The sequence below is a fragment of the Sturnus vulgaris genome, chromosome Z (assembly GCF_052056855.1).
Source record: "Sturnus vulgaris isolate bStuVul1 chromosome Z, bStuVul1.hap1, whole genome shotgun sequence".
NCBI classification, from domain to species: domain Eukaryota; kingdom Metazoa; phylum Chordata; class Aves; order Passeriformes; family Sturnidae; genus Sturnus; species Sturnus vulgaris.
The window spans coordinates 157,246-176,935 of record NC_142283.1 but is presented as its reverse complement, the minus strand read 5'-3'; the positions used below and the strand labels follow the sequence as shown (position 1 = coordinate 176,935).

General features: G+C 46.5%; 1 protein-coding gene across 1 annotated transcript in view; it reads left to right on the top strand.

The window, feature by feature from the left end:
- PAX5 (paired box 5) overlaps positions 1–15,998 on the top strand; it is a 129,692-nt gene extending 113,694 nt beyond the window's left edge. The window contains exons 9-10 of the mRNA XM_014889969.2: positions 2,503–2,589; positions 9,820–15,998. Of these exons, the coding sequence (XP_014745455.1) occupies positions 2,503–2,589; positions 9,820–9,896 (164 nt within the window). The 3' untranslated portion in view covers positions 9,897–15,998. The remainder of the gene's footprint in view (positions 1–2,502; positions 2,590–9,819) is intronic.
- The last annotated feature ends 3,692 nt before the right edge of the window (positions 15,999–19,690 follow it).

The following is a 19,690-nucleotide window of genomic DNA, read 5'->3' as shown; positions in this document are numbered from 1 at the left end:
GAGGGAGGAAGGCATCAAGGGAGAGAAGGCTGGGACACCTGAAAATGAGGTGTTGTGTAGTTCAAGGGGAGAATGCTCCCCCTTGGGATGAAGCTCTTGCAGGCATGCAAGAGCTCACTGGGAGCTTTATTTCAAGCCTAGGGTGCTCCTGGTGCAAAAAGAACAGGACAAGCTCTTCTGTGCGCTCTGTGCAAACAGACCACAAAGGGGATCTAGGTCTGTCCTGCTGTCTTGTCCACTCTGTCCCTGTGTCCATGCACTGCACAGCTCTCAGGGAGGATGTAGCAGCAAGACTCGCTCCCATTTGCTTTTGCGTGTCATGTCAGTCAGACTGCTCAGCTGTTTTGTGCACCTAAGCCAGGACTAAACCTTTGAAAATCTCACTTTCCTGGGGAGAGGAAGAAGTGCATCTCCTGGGGAAGGTAGTGTGTGATAGCATTCCTGTAGAAGAGGCACCCACAAGATGAAAGGATTTCTGTGTGCCACACACTGGCAGGAGAATTTGACCATAACTTCAGGACTGGGGAGCATCATGACTCTCACAAGTGAAGGTCCCAGACTGCTGCCTGTGTGCTTAGCAGGCTTGGGCAACACCAGAAACACAAGGCTGGGCCAGAGACGAGGTGGAAGCCCAGGGGCTATAGAAGCAGGGAAAAATCAGGAAGGCCTCTGGGTGAGACAACAGCCTCAATTGTGGTGATGCAGAGGCAGAAAGGAACAGAGAGAAGCTGCTGTGTCCTGCAGGAGACACATGGACCCCTGAGTGGTGGAAGGCAGTGGGGATGCTCTTACCAGTGGCTGCAGTATGTCAAGTGGCTCCTAACATCTCTTTGGGCATTGTCAGCTTTGCTGTGCCTTACTCCTTTAGAATGAGCACTCTGACAGAGGTAACCTTCAGACATTGAAGTCATCTATAATCCTTTGGGAGAAGAGAAGAACAGTAGGTACTGTCTACTTCCCTTGGAAGAAAGGTTTGAAACAGCTCCATTTGTCCTGACTCACCATGAATGCCATTCCTTAGAGAAAAATAAGGAAAACCTACTCTGAGCTTGTGAAGAGTTTTGTTGGCATGGCAACCTGTGCTGAGTATGGAAGGGCTTGCTGGTGCACACTTTGGAGTTTCTCTCTGTGGAAGTTGTGTTGGGAGAGAGACTAGGTTGATCCTGCTAAGTGTAGTCTCATGGGTCTGAAGGGCTGCAGAAGAAAAACAAGGAAGAGATGCTGACAGAGACATCCTGTAGCAGACTAGCGATGGGCTGGTCCTGCTGTCAGCACACTCGGTCTGTTCATCTTGTGAGGCAGGTGGAGAGGAAACTTGTTTTCACTGAAGCAGAATCATGTGGAGATCAAGCTATCCTGGACCAGACCCTATGTTTTGGTGACCAGAGCATCATCTCCTCTTCCCTGGGGCCAATGTGCCAGCAAATGGCCTAAACCATGGCCACTCACTGGCCAGGGGACCCAGATGTGGTCTCTGTGTTGGGTCTATGGACTGTATGGGACAGGGGTGCTGAGCCTGAGGTGCTCAGGACACAGTCAGGGGTCCACTGCCTAGCTGGGGTTATGGCAGCTCCCAGTTACGGCGTCATGGCTATGCTAATGCCAAAGACCAAAGCAGACAAAGGTTGTGGCAAGCATCTACAGTGGCTTGTCAGCCCTCAAATCTTGCCTTAGGAAACATACCTTTTCTCCTGCTGTGCTGTGCTTGTATGTATTTACATGTGGGAGAGGGAGAAGGGAAGGAGGAAGAAAGACAGGAGGAAACCTGTAATTCAAGGAATATTTCCTAATAAAACAGCAGCAGTGTTGGTATTTGCATGGTGGAGGGGCCAAGTCAGAGCCCCATGGTGCAAGGCTCTGTTCTGAAGAGCTTTTAGCTGAAGTATGAAGCAAGTGGCATGTGAAGAGAACAAACAGATGGGAAGAACGGGAGTTGATGAGGAGACAAATAATCATAATTTTGCAAGCCTTTTTTTTTGCCTTTGTCTGGAGGGTTCAAATCCATCTGAAACTTATGCAAACATCCCTTTCCTTGGGTTACAGTGTTGGAGAAATATCTGGGACCATGACCTCGTTCTCCATGAAGGATATCCAATATCTAGAAGTTGGGTGGTTCATCTTCTCCTGCAGCAGAGACTATCTGGACAACCCTGCCCTCGTATTGTGCTTCTCACCCTGAGTCCTGTAGGGCTGGAGAGGCAAAGGCCAGCCCCATCAGTGTGTCCCAGAGGCTTCTCCATCCCTCCTCATTTCCTTGCTCCTGCAGCAAGTTCAGGTGGCCTGGGCTGCAGCACAAAAAAGACACATAAAAGAAGTCTTCACTCATTTACTTAATAATTTACCCATCCATATTCACCTTCCTCAAGGCAGAGTGTCCAACAGTGCTTTTTCTGTAGTGGTCAGTGGAGCAAAGCACACACTGGAAAGCCCCTTTACCCCAACATGGTAACTGTCATCTCAAATCAAATTACCTTTTATTCTGTCTTTGTCTCTTTAATGCAGGGAGCGAGTTTTCCGGGAGCCCATACAGCCACCCACAATATTCAACGTACAACGACTCCTGGAGGTTTCCCAACCCTGGACTCCTGGGTAAGTGTTCACCCCTGTCTTGAGAGATCAGTGCACGGTGTGCAGTGTTTCTCCATCCCTGGGGTGGGCAGAACGTGTGTCCCAGCTTGTCCTCACTCAACTTTGGACCTAGAACGGGACTGCAGGTCTACACTGGGGTGCACAAATGCTCTTGCTTCACTTTGCCAACAAGAAGACCTGGCCCAAATGTCTTGTATTCCTGCTTCTGATAAGAATCCTTCCAGAGACATAGGGTATTGCTGGAAAGCAGGGTCACCATTTTTTGGGGGGTAAGGGACCTTGTTCAGACAAAACTTGTGGTGCCAGTTTGCTTATAGCCAATTGTAAGCTCCACTACTTCCTGTGCCATTGCTGCTTTCTCATGCATGTACTTTGCATTTCTCTCTGATCTAGTGTTGTGTTTGCTTCCATGTTGTGTGTATGCCCACTCCATCTCTCCTCAGCAAGGGACCACTGGTACAGCCTCACTGATGCCAGCATGGTCCCTATGAGCAATGGGAGACAGAAGCCCTGTAAGTCGTGCAGGATCATGGCCTTCATGTGAAGGATAAACATAATCCATTTTACACCCCGTCAAAAGCAGGCCCACTTTGACCTTATATACATGTAGCATGCAGTAATTAGAATTTTCCCTGCATAATTTGCATGGATGAGGTAAGTAAAATACCAATTAATTGTCATCTCTCAACACAGGAGTAGCATGCCTTAGAGATTTCCAGATTTATGGATGACAGGGCTGTTATATGTGACCTCCAGCAGCGAAATAATTTTGAATTTTTGTCGTACTTTTTTCATCCAGTTTCTTTGTTTTAAGTAATTGAGTCCCCATGTAATTGAACCACCCAGGCTGTATTCATCATGGTTCTTGTCCTTAAACAAATCCTTCGGGAGCAATAGACAGCCTCTGCCTCTCGTGCCATGGTGCTGGTATAATGCTGTTATTTGCTGTGCCACATTTAAGGGTTTGTTAGCGCTTCCATCATAAATCAACAGACAGATCTTCAGCTAATATGGATGGGCATAGCTGCACAAAGCCAGGGGAGTCCTCGTGCTCAAACCCACTGTTTCCATGGCCACAGCCAGCGGTGCTGGCAGAATTTTGGTTGAGCAGCATGGGGAAGATGCTTTTGCCAGAGGCAAGAGCACACACCATGCTTTCTTCATTTCTCATTTTGCAACTCCTTTTGAATCAGGAAGGCTGCTTCAGCAATGCTCTGCATCATGGATAGGCCTGGGAAGCCAGGTTTTGTGTAACTTTAAAAATTTTCCTTACAAAGTGTTAAAGAAATTGGCATGGTACTAAAAATAAATAACAATCCAGCTCTCCACCTGCACAAAGACAGCTTTTGGAGAGGCTCCTGGGCTGTTTACTGCGTTCCTGCCTATGGATATCCATGAGAAGGGTGTGCATACTATCTAGAGCTAACCCAAAGCTATTCCTGAGCAACCCCAGAGGCATGGGCACTGGGCCTTCCATTCTGTCAGCAGCAGGTTGCACCCATGGCCTGCTGAGCTCTTTATTTGAGGTAATGGGCCTGTACCAGCTCTGAGCAGGCTGTCCAGGGCAAGGGGCAAGGTGATGCCCTGAAGATGCTGGAGATGGTTAGGTCTGGGTCAGCAGAAGACTTTAAACAGAGGCTGGTCAGGAGACAATTGCCTGCTGACAGAGCCTTTTACCTGTGCCATTCCCTTTTTTGTGCATTCATCCTCTTTTTCTCATTTCCTGTTCGGATCATGCATTTTGGGGACAAATTCCAACTCATCTTCAGGGATAGTGTACTCCACACAGCAAAGCTCATTCTCAGGCTGGAGGGGGTTTCTTCAGTAGTATTTATGCAGCAGCATGCTGTGAACATGTGTTTAAATGAGGCAAGGGTAAAAAGAATCAGAGGCTATCATATTTTTCCAGAAACTGAAGCTTTCTTGACGTTGAAGTGTTTCATGCTATACTGTCAATGCTGATTATTATTTTTTTTTTCTATGGGAAAATGTAAAATATATAATCTTGGCTTCCTTACTTTTGACCTCTTCAATATACTTTATTTCAGCATTACCAAAAAAAAAAAAAAAAGAGCAAGTTTTTGTTCTGCAGCAAGTCTTAAAGATGAACTTACCATTTCAGTTCAGTCTAGTCACAGAACTGGGGGGGACTGGAATTTCCTGGAGGGGAAATCCCCTTGTCTGACCATAGGTAGGTCCAAATACAGTGATATGATCTGGTCAAGAATGGGTCTGCAATCAGCCACAGTCTATGGGTGAATGTCTCTTGCACCTTGCAGAGATCTCTCTTATCTAGAGCTCTATGTTTGTCACTGGAAGCCTGATCTTGCAATCCCTTCTCCCTAGTGCCTGCTAATCCCACTTTTAGTTTAGGGCAAGTAGGAGTCTGTGGCAGGGCCTTTAAAACCTGCCCCAAGTCTCCCTGCACACCAGAAGGTGCTGTGTGATGAGCCTGGGCACACGCAGTGGAGAATAGGTTAATTTGAACTATATCCAGGATGCTTCCACTCCTCTCAGGAGTATACGTGAGTGCATTTAGTAATTCTCTCCTGAGAACAAGCTCTGGCAGTATCGGCCTCAGAGCAGAAACCTTGACAAAATTAATCAGGACTGGTACATTGCCTGACACAGTTTGTTTTACAAAGTCCTGCTCCTTTCACTGAGATGAAAGTGTAATACTGTAAGCACTTAGCAGCACCTACGTTCAATTAATTCCCTGTGCTGGCAAGGAAGAATTGCACCACAGCAATCACACAAGTCTGAGACCTGTGAAAGAGGAGCTAAATGGAGAAATGTCATGATTTGCAAGTGGACGAAAGGATACTTGGATTGAAAAATTATATTTGGGGGAAAGTAAAGAGGGAAAGATGAGAATGGTAAGAAAGCTTTGGTTTTAAGTCCCACATACAGTCTTTGTCCTATATGTGTGGAGCAGCAGGGTGGGGCGTGAGGTAGTATCATCAGGGAAAGGCAGAACCATATTCATGCAGATACTGGGATTGGGTTGTCTGGCCCCAGCAGAGCACCAGCTACTCACCAATACCCTGCTGTCTGCTCTGCCCTTGCTTTGGTGCTTCTCACTTCTCCACAGCAGGCCACAAGCCTCTTCTGCCCCAGCTGTCATGAAACCAGTGCAGATGGAGAACTGTGTTCCCTCCTGTCTGAGGCAGTCCCAAACGCTCTGCCCCATGGCTCCTGGGGAAGAGCAGACAATCAAGCTGTGGTCCTCCAGAATGGTCAACAGAAGCAGGAGCAGAAGAAGACAGTTATCTGCTGCAGCTTTACAGCATCTTCATGCTCATACGTCTTGCATCAGGCCTGGTGGCACCCACACCTCCCTTGGTGTCAGAGACATGACAGACTGCTGTGGGGGATGACTCAGTCCCACCTCGACCACAGCAGGAGTGTGGATAGACCCCAAGTTCCTGGAGGAATGTGCTGGGAAAGGGGCATAAACCCTGACCACTTGTGTGGTCTGGCTTAGTGTCTGAAGTAGGTGTCTCCATCTCAAAGCCAGACAAAGAATTGAGGGAAGGAAGATCCTTTTCCTTTCTTTTTTCCCCCACATTGTCCTGCAAATGACCTGCAAACCGTGCAGTGCAGGGATGCACACAGAGGCACATGTATTTATATTTAAGTGTATGGGAGGAAAACGTGCATGTCTAGGGCTCAGGATTTTACTGTTGGCACATACTGGTGCACACCAGCATAGGATCAGCTCAGCATGTGCATGCTAAGGGCAGATAACAGCAACACTGTCTAATGAAGAAAAACAATTCAGTTTTGTGCGGTTTGTAGCATTTGGCTCAATCCTGCTTACTGGGAGCTCTGTTTGATGCAGTGTCCCCGCTCACATGCAGATGTGGTCCCTGTGCTCTGGTTGGGAGGATTTGGCTGCACCATTGCAGTGCCATGCTTGCCAGTGCTGGCAAGGCATCATGCAAGGGCAGGGCTTGGAGCCTCTCAATTAGGATTAGATTCAATTCCTCTGTGGGATTCTGTGGAAAGATTAGAGAACAAGTAGGCACTAGAAATGACTGTGTCAAGAAATAAATTGATGATAGTATGAATTAGAAAGGAAAAATGACAGAAGGAGAGACTAGTCTGTTCTGGATGGGGGCATGGTGACAGGAAGAGTGAGCACTTTCATTTTTCACTTTAAATACAAGCTTCTTTGATTACACAGCTGAAAGGCAAAGTGGCAAAATCTAACTTGAGAGAAATGTAAGGGCTTTGGAATGCATGGGAGAAATATTGGGCTTTTTGTAGCTGCATTGAGTCAGAACAACAGTGGGGGAAGAGAGAGTGGGAAAACAAAGACTCTGACCACTGAAAGACCCCATTTACCCCAAAACCTCAGAAAGCACTGCATCCGGCTCTGGTGAGACCCACTCACTCCATGAGTCTCCATGCTCCATGAGTCAGGGTGAAATTGTTTGGTGCTGCTGGATCCTTCCCATGATGTGTTTTTCACCCCTCTGCCAGAGCTGAGCTGTCATGGCTAGCACTAGTGCTGATGCCAGTGGGGACTCTGCTGACCACCACCACTGCCTGCTTCACATTGACCTCCTGGTGCTGTGATGGGTGAGGACAGTAGTTCCACCTGGGTCTTCACTGGCCTTTGAGCTGTTTTACCTTAAGGTACTGCCTGCCATAATCCCCAAGGACATCTGTGCAGCTGGATTGGCCATGAGAGGACATGGGCAGCAAAGCTGGCACCCTCAAGGGGGCAAGTCCCAAAGAACATCCCCAAAACCCCAGCCAGATATGGCATGCACATTTCGAAGTTAAGCTGTTAAGCTGTTAACTTTTGCCTTTGCTCATTCAAGAGTGGCCAATTTGACCAAGGAAGGCTTCTGTGCTTTCAATGGCCTGTGTTTGGCTGGGATGTGAAGTATACAGCATTTAATTTTAGGCTACCTATGAAAATGGTTTTCACTGTTCTTGTGAAGCTTTCCAGTATTCTCCAGGAATAGCCTGTTCCAGGTAACATCAGGTTAAGAAGCCTCAGCCTCAGGCGCCTGGAAGAAGACTGTCTGTCCAGGATAGCAGTTGTGGTGCCCTCAGCAGATAACACAAGACAACACTTGTGCAAACATAAATGGAATGATGACCTGCTGAAGGGATCTGCTTTAACGCCATTGGCTATGGCTTAAAATTTTTTAACTTTTAGTAAATAAATCTGGATTGGCTCCTGCATGAATTTGTATACAGACATCTTTACAAGTGTTTATCCTAGCTGGTGATTTCATGGACTCTCTTGATTATTTTTGCGTACAGTAAAACTATCTTTCCAGTCAGCTAGGACCACACTCCTGAAGATTGCTTTACTTTGTGTAAACCCAGCCCTTTGGAATGGGTTTGTCTGATTTTGGATGTGTGGATCACTAAGGTTGCAACTGAGGACAACACAGACACACATACTGCTCCTGTTTTGCGTACAAGGAGCGTACAAGCTCCTGTTTTGCCACAGCACTGTGCCGGAGACACATTCCAGTAGCCAAAGTCCTCTGTTCCTGACCTCTCAGGGCTGCAGAAGCAGAGTACTACATGCTCTGATAGGAAACTGATCATGACAAAGCCTTCTTATCTGACTGGCTGTGCTGAGCAGTGCATTGTACATACTGGGCAAGAGCAAGCGCTGCCTGTGCTCTGTTTTTTGGATGCATCAGTTTGTGCTCCCTTAGAAATGAAAAGCTGGAGGCTGGTGATGAAGCCTGAGCTGATATCCTGAGATAGCACTCTGGACAAAAGCAGCCAAGAAGGAACAACTAGACTTGCCTGTCAGATTGATCCTGTTGGACCCACAGCAGTGAGGTAGCCCTGCATTTTGCCAATAGTTAACAACTACTTTCCCTGAGCTTCCTCTTAAGAGTCTGGCTGTGTGATTCTTGCTCTGTGCCTGGGCTTTTGAACCAGCAACCCTCAAGTGATCACTCAGGTAATTTTGGAGCGAACAACAAAGCATCCATCTGGAAGCTGTCCAATAAGAGGAGATGGCAGAAGGTTCTCCAGCCTCTTAGAGGGGAAGGCTTTTGGCTAAGTGGAGAGCGTGTTACCAACAGCACCAGGCATACCCAGCTGGATCCTCCTTCCAGCTCTAGAGGATGTGCAGGGCCTTGCAGTGTTTGCTAGAGTCTGGGATGAGAAGCGAACAACCAAAAAATGCACCTTTGGTTTCACTGCCACTGATGCTTTCCTAAGGGGTCCACAGTTCGCACTGAGCTCTGGTGGCATCGCCTTTTCCTGGTGGGGCCAGCTCCTCTGTGTCACTGAAGCAGCAGAAGTCACTGCCTCTGCAGCAAGTCACATGCAGGGCTGTGAAGACCCTTGACAATGTCTGATAGACTGCTGTCTCTTGTGTGTTGAAGGCAGGGAGCTTAGGATGGAAGGCAGCTCTCAGACAGGGCCATTCATGAAAACAAACCCTACAGCCCTGACTATTCCAGCACCATTACTCACATTGGCTCATTGTTGCTCAGCCAAGCCTCCCTGATGGTCTCAGATGCATGTGGTTGAGTACAAGTCCATCCAGGGGGGTTCTTCCACATGTGATGTGCCTCACTTCCCATGCATGTGAAACTGGTGACTTGCAGACCAAACTGATGTCACATTGAAGAGAGAAAACTCCCTTCTTAGGATGGATCGGAGTTGGTTTCATTGCAGGTGTACTTGGAAGGTTTCTTAAGACTGGTGCTGGTTGGACAGATTGATATCTCTCTGGATACCACTCAAAGACTCTCCCTCATTCAAACAAATAGTCCAGGTTCCTGGTGATCCTTGGGTAGTCATCCCATCTACCAGTGCTTAGCCCTGCAGGACAGAGAATTTTCACCAATATTTTCCAGGCCTTTTCTTGGTCAACAAGTACTTTCACTAAAATATTTTGAATGCTTTGGGGTTCAAAAATCAAAGAAGTTGGAGTACAGTAGTGTGTTGGGGTTGGAATATCTTGACTTTCTGTTCTGAAAAGTAATTAACCTTTCTTGGTGAAGTACATGAAGTTGATGTTTTGAGTGAAGGAATGGAAGAAGGTATCAAGCAGCAAGCAGCAATGCAAAGCAATGGTAGCCTCCTTCTCATGCAGAATGCATGAATGCAATTTTCATTCTATTTTCCCAGCCTTTATTGAAGCTTTGGCTGGAGAGCTCTCTGACACCCATTGTCAGAACACTGCAAGCTGGCACTTTTCCACCTTTGTCTTCCTCACAGTGGTCTCATCTCCCACAGGCTCCCCCTACTACTACAGCGCCACAGCCCGTGGAGCAGCCGCCCCAGCCGCCGCTGCTGCCTATGACCGCCACTGACACCGGAGCTCAGGGCAGCGGCACTGACAGCACGCACGTCTGGGACAGCCGTGACATCCTGCTGCCACCATGCCAGCCACTCCAAAAGGGAAGGAGAAAGTACCTAGTAGGAACATGATAATTGAAATTTTGCTCTTTATGCTTGTTGAACTGATTATTGTATTCTTAAATCTGGTTGGGTCCTGAATCAAACAGAGAAACAGGAGGAAGTGGTACTCCTGAAGCTCTGTATGGTCAAAAATGTGTGGTAGCTTCATGTTCTTTGCAGCCAGCTGGCTACTGCTTTAATCGCCTGCGGGTGCCATGGCTGTATCTGGGGATAAGGAAGAGGTGTGAGCAGCTCCCCTTGGGGCAGCTCCCTCTTGCTGCACACTGAAACAGGCTGTGAGACTCAAGGCAATTTTCTTTTCTTCTTCTTCTTCTTCTTTTTTTTTTTTTTTTTTTTTTTTGGTTTTGTTTTGTTTTGTTTTGTTTTGTTTTGTTTGTTTGTTTGTTTGTTTTTAAATATTTTTTTCCTTTTTTTTTCTGGGTTTTTTTTGGTGTGTGGCAAAGAAAAAATCAGTCTGCTCAGTTTTACGCAAGCACACCACTGTAAATATTTGCTTGTTTGTATTACTGTAAGAGTAGCTTAAGCATAAACAGCAACGTTGTACAAGTATGAACTTAAAACACATCCAAAAGTGTGTTTTGAAACTGGTGCACTGATTCAAAGAACTCCGTAAGCTTTAAGCAACTTTGAACCAGGTTAACACTCATTGTGGCTGTATTTTGGGCTGACGTTGTTTCTATATAGAGCATCCTATTTGACAGTTGTGTGTGATCATGCTATATGCTTGTATCAAACACATGGGCAACTGAAAGACATAGGCAATTTTGTGATACTTTACTGCTTAATATTAATTTTTGTTCATTTGTCATCATACTAAGCACTGGAACCAATTCAAGTTAAGCAGCATCCAGGAAGGAATTCCTAAATAACAGTTGACACATTATGTATATCTCTATAGATTGTGTGCTAAATCCCAGTCATGAAAACCCTGAGAGGAAGGCAGAGAAATACTGTGGTTATGCTTTTTGTTAAGTGCATGTAATGAGTGGGGTGTACCAGGCATGATGGCAGCTGCACTTTCCAAGCCAAACTGAAAGGGAAAGTACTTGTTTTGGGGTGTCTGTACATTTCTGTGAAGGCATTGCAGATTCCAGCACTGTAGTCCAGACATGCCTGAGGGGACTTTTGCCCTGCTAATTCCATGTTTCTTCCCTCCTACTTGAATAGGAAGCACTAATAGTCACAGGTTTCAATGTGCACTTTGTGGGACTCTAAATTAAGAGAGCAGAGCAGCTACAAATGACCACTAAGCAGCTACACCAATCACTGCCTCTCCACGGAGCCAGGAGAACTGCTGATCTCTCCCTGAAACCTCCCCCTGCCCCAGACAAAGGCACAGACAACCTCAGCCGCATAAAAATGATGGGCATGACTCCATCCCTTCTCTCCTGAGGGCAGTGGAGAAGCTCCCTGGTCCTGTTGAGAAGAAGATCTGGCTGTAGCCTCCTTACTCCCGACCCAACCATCCTCATCCACCCAGAGCTGCCTGGGCTCTGCTGAGGCGTCCTGTTGGTGCTTGCCTGCAGAAGAAAGGTTGTTGGTGTCAAATTTGAGATGCACTCCTGTGGAGGAACATTCAAGCAGGTATTCACCAGGTTCCAGTTGTACAAACATTTTCTCTGGCAGCTCCTGAGTTAACACTATTCTCTCCCTTCCCACCTCATCACTTGTGCTGCATATCTGGTATCCGTGGTGGCCATTGATCTGCTGAAAAATTCTCTCTCCCACTCCAGTGGCATCTTCTCACGGTATAGAAATGCAGCCAGCACTTCCAGGTTTCCAGGGCAGATGTGTTCCTGTCCTCAGCAGCCATGGAGACATCCAGGTCCCAGCAGCTCAGTGACATTTCAGTGTGATGGTCACAGACCCCATCAGGGATTTCAGCCAGAGTCTTGATACTAATCCAACAATAAGGTTTGGTGACAAACTTATCAGTGAGATGAATGCCATTTTTAATCTTTCAGCAATTAATTACTGATACACACCTGTTTTTAACAAAAGACAAATAACAGCATTGAAAATGTACACAAGGAACCTTCTGAAGCCCTGCTTTGGGTTCATAACTATCTGCATACCCCATGATTGCTTGCATTCCTTGGACAATACTGTAAAGGGAATTTCTGTCCCTGGGACCATGTGCAAGAGCCTGGCCAAGGGGTGTGCATTGTCTCCACTCTGAGCACATGCACCTTCTCTGTGAGTTCAGGAAGGCATGTGTCTGTCCAGTGCCTTTGCTGAAGAGATGAGAATCAAAGGTTTGACCACTCGTGCTCGTGATGTATCTGGAGCAGAGGTGTGCTGAGTTACACCAGCTATTGGATACTATCAGGCTTGGCTAAAACAATTCTGTGTGTCCAGTGAGGGAACTGCAGCTCATTGGCATGTGGGTCCTTCACCCACTCGGCCTACTCTCCTGTAACCACATTACTTGTTTCCTCAGCAGTATGGATTGTGTGACATGTATTAATTCAGATAACGTTGAGAAGACCAACCATGATATTTCAGCAGATGTTATCATACTCATGCCAGAAGTACTTGTAGTTGGGCTGGGGACTTAGGAAAGACATGACAGGTGTGTTTCCTCCAAATGATGGAGTGTGGATGCCACTGGCTGAAGTGACACAAAGTGCTTAGGCCTGACTGGCCTCAAGGCTTTCATCAGGCCAGCCCTTGGCCTGTCATCCCAAGGACTCTGTGGATACAGAGGCAGCTGGCTGAGGGGAAACCTAAAACTCCCACCCTTGCACATGCAAAGCAGGGACTAGTGCCTGACTCATCTCCCAAAATGTGGCAGCCATGGCTTACTCACATCTGCTGGGATATCTTTCTGTCACAAACAGCCAGTATGAGTTAGACCATGGAGTATTCATGCCATGCTGCTGGAAAAAGCACTTCTTGACAGTACTTTCTGTTTCTGGTAATATTTCTCCTGAGATTTACTAACTGCTTTCCTCAGAAAGGCTTTCTGTCCATAGTCTTCATTGTGGGAATCCTTCTCCTTGGGGAGCATCTTTGAAAGGCACTGTTGGTAGAAGGTGGTCATCTGAGGATGGCAGAGGATTGCCGGCTTCCATCTGTGCTCTGTGGCCTCATTATTTCATGGGGGAGGGGTTACTGGGTGAAGTGGAGATGGGAAGCCCTTAAGGGCTACAAGGAGGGGAGAGAGCCAGCCCAGTTCTGGGGTTTGGGGTGCCCTGCTAATCCTTTATTCAGGTGGGATGCCCTAGAGAGCAGTGAATCATTACTAAACCCTTGTGGAAATCAACCCCATGAAGTGCCTTCAGGCAGTTTCAGCACTGAACTCTGTAATACACTTGGTTAGATGGAGGATTTTCCAGTAGTTGACACTCCAGCAATAATTTTATCAAATACATTGCTGACACTGGCTAAGAAATTAAATCTTAGAGGTGGAGAGGGACAATGCTGCTGTAAAAATAAATCAATGGAGGTTAGAGTCAGGATTGCATGAACTGACCTGTTGAGGGAACTTTAAGTTAAATGCTGTCAGACTGTGACCATAAAGAAGACACAAAATGTTGTGGACACATCATATGTGTCTGAAGGTTCAGCTATGGAGATATTATTGTTAGGCACCTCTATAGACTGCAGAGCTCTGGATGTGTCTGAGAACTGGATCAACAGATCAAAAGTTTTCTTTGATCCCTGTGGAAGTAGAAAAACACACGGGGTTCTGATATCATGGGGCCAGAGAGCAAATGTTCATTCCAAGCTGTCTGAGAATTTCTCTGTTTGGACTGGAAGATGTTAGGACAACATCAGTGCATGAGGCACTTGGGAAAGAGATGGTGAGGAAGGAAACAGCACATGGAGCACATAGTACATGGAGCTCACAATCTGTCACCCCTCCTTGACTCGCTGTGACTGAGTCCTCTTGGTGCTGTTGTGTGAGGGCAGTGCAGCGGGAGAGAGTAGCATGGCAGGTGAGGGAGGTGTGATGGCCTCACTGTGCCAGGCCTTAGTTACAGGGTGTTGATAAGTGCTTTGCCATGCTGGTCTTAGCTAATAGGGTTATATTCCTGGTTTTCTTTTTCTTTAATTTATTTTTCACATGCTTCAGTATGGAGGAGAGAGGAAGACAGGTTATGGTCTTGCTTATTTCCAGACACGGGTACCCATAGCTTCAAGAGCTGTGGCCTGTAGCAGAGTCAACTTGTGTAGCTGTCACTGGCTGCAAAATGGCTTTGATCAAGTGTCCTTCCCAGTACCATGCTCTTTTCTACATGCACTGGGAAGCATAAGCCTAAGAGGTAGCACAGCACTAGGCTGATCCACCCCATAACTCTGGAAAAAACTGGTTTTTCTTCTGGATTTGTTGATGAAATGTTAGAGGACCAACAGCTCTTGGTTAACATGCCCTGAAGTCTCGCTAAGCATGCAAATGATGGTCACATGTGGGTGTTTTTAGGCACAGCTGGGTCAGGCAGCCTGCACTGACAGAGGCACTGGGCACATATTCTGAGCTGCAGCCAGCTGCTGCTCTGTTCTGGAGACAGAGTGCTTAGGAGCAACACAAGGCTAGGGGTGCCAGCTAGGAGGCCCTGTAGTTCCTCAGACGTGCTCTTGTCACAGGTGTATGTTGCCACAGTATGACAAACAAAAAGATCTGAAAGGATCAAAACCAGTTAGTGTTCTTTTTCTGGTCGAGCTAATGAGACTTGACACGCAAATGCTGAGTGAAAAGCATATCAAAGTGGTGCCCGAATTGCTCACCTTGGCATCACAGCTGGCACAGGTGTCAGCTCCAGCAGTGGCCTCACTCACCAGTTCTGTGAAAGGCTCACAGAATGCAGGAGCTGCAGGGTGGGAGCCAGACTGAAAGGACTGAGCTGGACACAACTGCAGCATTGCCCAGTGGGCAGGCATGCATGTAGGGATTGCTGTCTACACACTTGTACGTGTAGTATACTGAGTATCTCAGAAGCTTGCAGGGGTTGTGGAGAGGTGGACCCTAGTCCTGCATCAGCCCCAGACACCACCCAGTCAGACCCCTGTGTCCAAGGTCTCTGGCTCTGCCTTGTCTAAGTGAGGCAGGAAAGACGGCCAGTGGGCATTTACACCTGCCTTTGCCTTTGCTCAGCCTCCTGTGGGAAAAAATCTTGTCATGGTTTTTCAATTTGTGTAGTGGCCTTTGTACATTCCGAAATTACAGAAATTCATTTCATTGCAAATGGAATTCCTTTCCAAGAAAAAAAAGAACAAACTTTTTTTTCTTAAAGACAAACTACTATGTGTTAGGGACTTCTAGCAACAAAGAAATACCTATTGTATCCACCAAAGTCTGCAATGCCTGCATTGAACCATACTTCTTTAAAAAGAGAGGAAAAAGAGAGGGAGAAAAAGAAAAGCCTCCTCACCTTGAAAAGTACATACAAACAAAAAATAACTTACAAAAAAAAAATCCTAAAAATAACTGTTGAATTGCCTTTGAAAGTAGGGGATAACATCTGTTGCAAAACAGATGAAAAAATGCTTCTTAAAATGTGTATGTTTTGTATTCTTTTTTTCTAGTAGGAAAAGGACAAACTTGAAATCTTGGTGTTTTTTCCTTAGTGCTGTGTGTTGCTTTTGTGTGTTATAATATTTGAATGTAATTACAGCAGTGCCAATTTGCCAAAGACGTCGAACATTATTTTGGGGATTTTGTTTTGGGTTTTGTTTTTTGGGTAACAAAAAGGGAGGTGGGCTGGGGACCAGGGGTGCTAGGGCATGGGTCAAAAAGGAGGGGCTGTTTGAAGGGTTTTTTTTCTTTTTTTTTCCTTTTTTAAAAAAATTCTTTTTCCTGTCAGTACTGGAATTTGTGATTTTATTCTAAGTTAAATGGTTGACTGCAACACTTTTTTTTTTAGATTAGTTGAAGAAACATGCAATAAGATTGGCGTAGTTCAATATCTGTGTGTCTTTTCATGAGAGTGACTGTTACTTGTGAACATTTGGTTTTATGTAACCTTTATGTGAGATAATTATTTGTAAATATTTACCATAATTTTATTGGTTCCTAAAATAAAAGTAATTTTTTAAGTTCAAAATGCCTGCTTTCACTCTTGTCCTCACCTTGTGTCCTGCCTTTCTAGGGAAAAAAATTTGAAGTGGGACATTGGAAGCCCTCATGAAAAAGTGTCCATCAGACATGGTGAGGTGTTGCAGCCCGGTGTCACTGAACACCCTCTCCCACTGCAGCATGGTTGCACCCAATAACGTGCTCCATGCTGTGGCAGAGCCCACACCACCACAAAATTTTGAGGTCAGTGTTGGTGAAGAGTCCCAGGTCCTCAAGTGTCCTTGTCCCTATGGGCACATTGTTCTCCCCATGAAGCAGAGGCTCTCTCAAAGACAGCCCTGGATGCAAGATGGAACAGTTTGCTGGGGACTGGAGTCAGGTACTGTTCAGAAGACCCTGAAGGCATCTCTCCAGTCTGAAGACCACAGTGGTTTGGCTGAAGTCTTCCCTGCTTTGGAGCAGGGCTCTTCTGTACTGTACTGCTGCCCAGCTGTTCTTCTGTGGGAAGAGGGTGTCTTGTGGCTGCTGAGGGAAAGGGACATGGAACATGGGGATTTTTGCCCCAGCAGCCTTTTTGTTCCAAGCCAAAATCTCTTGCCAGTGTAGAACAGATGGGAAGAGGCTCCATTTCTGCCCATGTAACTTCTGACCACCAGCAGAGACAGGGTTGCACTGGGCCCTGGAGGGTGTGAGAACTCTCCTGACCCCTGCCCTAGAGTCCATCGTGGCTGTGTCATGAAATGCCTGTACTGACATCTATATATATACGATTAGTAGCTAGAAAAATCTTGCTAACCACTACTGACATATAACTGTCTTAAAAATGTGCTGTAGCTAAATGGATGAATAATCTATTCTCAATGAGTTACATATAAATGTATTTACATTCGGATTCACAGGCGTATTAGAGGGTTGCTTTGTGCTCCTTCTGATGCTTTTTCAAGCTCACATTTCCCTGCAACTGCCATCTCATGGCAGTACTTCTGTCCTCAGGATTGCTGTCTGGTGTGTGTGGCCAGAGCCAAACCTCTTGAGTTGTGAGAAATATTATTGGATCATCATCATAGGTGTCTTGCATGCACTGGTGAATTCTACCATAGTATCCCAGCTTGCCCAAGCATGGGGTTTATGAAACAATAATAAGGGAATGCCCATTTTGCTTGGCATCAACTTGTCTTTGACCTCAGCTGTTGTACTCGCTGTGTGAATTTTAACATCCTTCTAGCAATTGAGATTGCAAATTTTAATTAATAGATTCACAGCATATGAAAAAAGATTGGAAGACACCTTTAAGACCATCTTGTTCCATCCTCCTGCCATGGGCAAAATCATGTTCCACTAGACCATGTTGCTCAAATCCCAACAAACACATGTAACTGACAAAAAAGGAATGATAGTGAAGGTGTCCAGAACTTTCACCCTCACACTTTCTGAATTTCTAATGATTGACTGATGATGTATGTACCCCATTTAGCTGAGATGGAGATAATGTCCTTCGTAGCAGCTAGTATGGTGCCGTGCTGTGGATTTGTTGCTGAAACAGGGTTGGTAACACACCAAAAACTGACTCTCACTGAGCAAGCTAGCATAGTGTCAAGGGTCAGAGAGGAGTCTTGAGTGGGAAAAAAGCTGGAAGAGGGGCAACTGGAGCGTTGACACCAACTGACCAAAGGGATATCTGTACAACACAGTGCCATACTCACCAGAAGCTGGGGAGGGACTTTTTCCAAAGCAGATGTTGCTTAGGGACTGGCTATCACTATCAGTCTATTTGTGGGAGGTGGTGAGTGGATGCCTTTGTTTTTAGTTTTCTCTGTCCTTTGTTTAACTTGTTTTTGTCTCAGCCCTTCAGTCTTCTCACTGCCACTCTTCCTTTTTTCTCCCCCATTGTGTTGTGGCAGGATTAAACAAAAGGCTACCTGAACACAGAGCTGCTGGCCATGTTAAATTCTCCACAGCAATGCTTATAATAAACATTGACATTGATATTGACAGCTAAAGTCCTCCAGGAAGCTCGGGACAATAGATCTGTGTCCCAGTACCATACATTTCAGTATTAAACCAGAGAGGCAGAACTCAAGACCTTTTCACAATTCAGTAAATAATTGTAGATAAATAAAATCACAGTCATTTGGCTCATAGAAAAGGGGCAAAGAGAGGCAGAATTAAGTCAACCAGCAGCATACATCCAATATTTACTTGAGGTCCAGCAGGTTCTGCTTTGGGAAAAAGTCTGCATTCTGCGCAGGTAGCATAGAGCATGGATGCTTCCATGCAGTTATATTTCAGAGTGGAGTGGGTATTCTTACTCTTGAGCCTGCAGTATAATGGAGTGAATTTTAGAAGAACAAGGGTTCAAAAATCAGTTTTCCATAATTCCCCAAATCATCCATCAGCACTTGTCCAGCCAGGCTGGACTTGGTGTGTTTTGCTCCACCCCTGTTGCTCCTTTCCTGTGTCCTGATGTATTCTCCATGCACCATGTGCACCTCACAGCGCTTTGGGATGCACAGATTTTGGAATAGCCCTTCACATCCCCCACCCTATGTGGACTGAAACCTTCCAGTACCACTGCCCACCTCATTGCTGTGAGCTGGTGCTTGCCATTGGGCTATTTCAGTGTGGGAAACTGTGAGGAGCTCTTTTAAAAATGGATGGTCAGGAATGAAATTAAGCCAAGCGAGGCGAATGATGTATCTGAGAACCGTTTATTTGTAACGAAAAACCAAAAAGACAAAGGAGTTGCCAAAACCAAAGGGCTAGAAGACAGAAAAGAAGGGAGGAAAATGGGAAAGGAGTTGCCGAGGGGGGAGAGGGAGAGGGAGAAGCAGAGGGAGAAGCAGAGGGAGCGTTGCCAGCAGAGGACGGGGCTGTGCACGCTGCCGGAGACCGGACACAGGGTGAAGGGCACTCGGGCAGGAGCTCCAGAACCCTGGCCAGGGTGGCTTGCTGCGGTGGGCTGGCTCGGAGATGGGTGGGGCTGGACACAGGTGGCTCAGGCAGGGACACAGAGAGAAAGCGGACAGGATGTCGCTCAGGGAGACGGGGTGGCAGGACAGACGTGAGACCGAGCCAGTGATGGCAGGAAAGCCCGAAGACAGGCTGAGGCCAGGGCAAAGGAGCAGCGAGCCAGCGAGCAAGCTGGAGCCAAGCAAAAGGCACAAGACCCGAAAGGCCTCTACACTCAAAAAGACAAAAGCTAAAAAGCAAGTCTCAATAAAGCTCCCAAACGACCACTCTCAAAAAAAGCACCTCCATTCAAAAAGCAAGCTTAGACAAGCCCCCAAGCCAAAAACCCCCAAAACAAAAAGCATGCTCTCCACAGCCCCGGGCCTTGTGACACATTTATTTCTTATGCCCCTGGCCCCTGCCAAAGCTGGCAGAGTACCATTGTCCCACTCCAGTGTCCCACTGCAGTCCATTTGTAGATATCTTTTGCCATCTGGCTGGAAAGTCTACCCTGCTGACTGCCTGCCCCATGTGAGACATGAACTTTTGCCAGGCAAAGCCCCTCAGAGATAAGGCTTTAGTCCATCTTCTCCTAGCTGCCTTCTGGAGCTGGCACTTATGCAATCCCTCCCCCATATGCCTCTGACAACCACTGTTAAGGGAAATATAAACGAAGTTGTCCCCTCACAGCCATCCACTGGCCCCTGTCAAGGCACT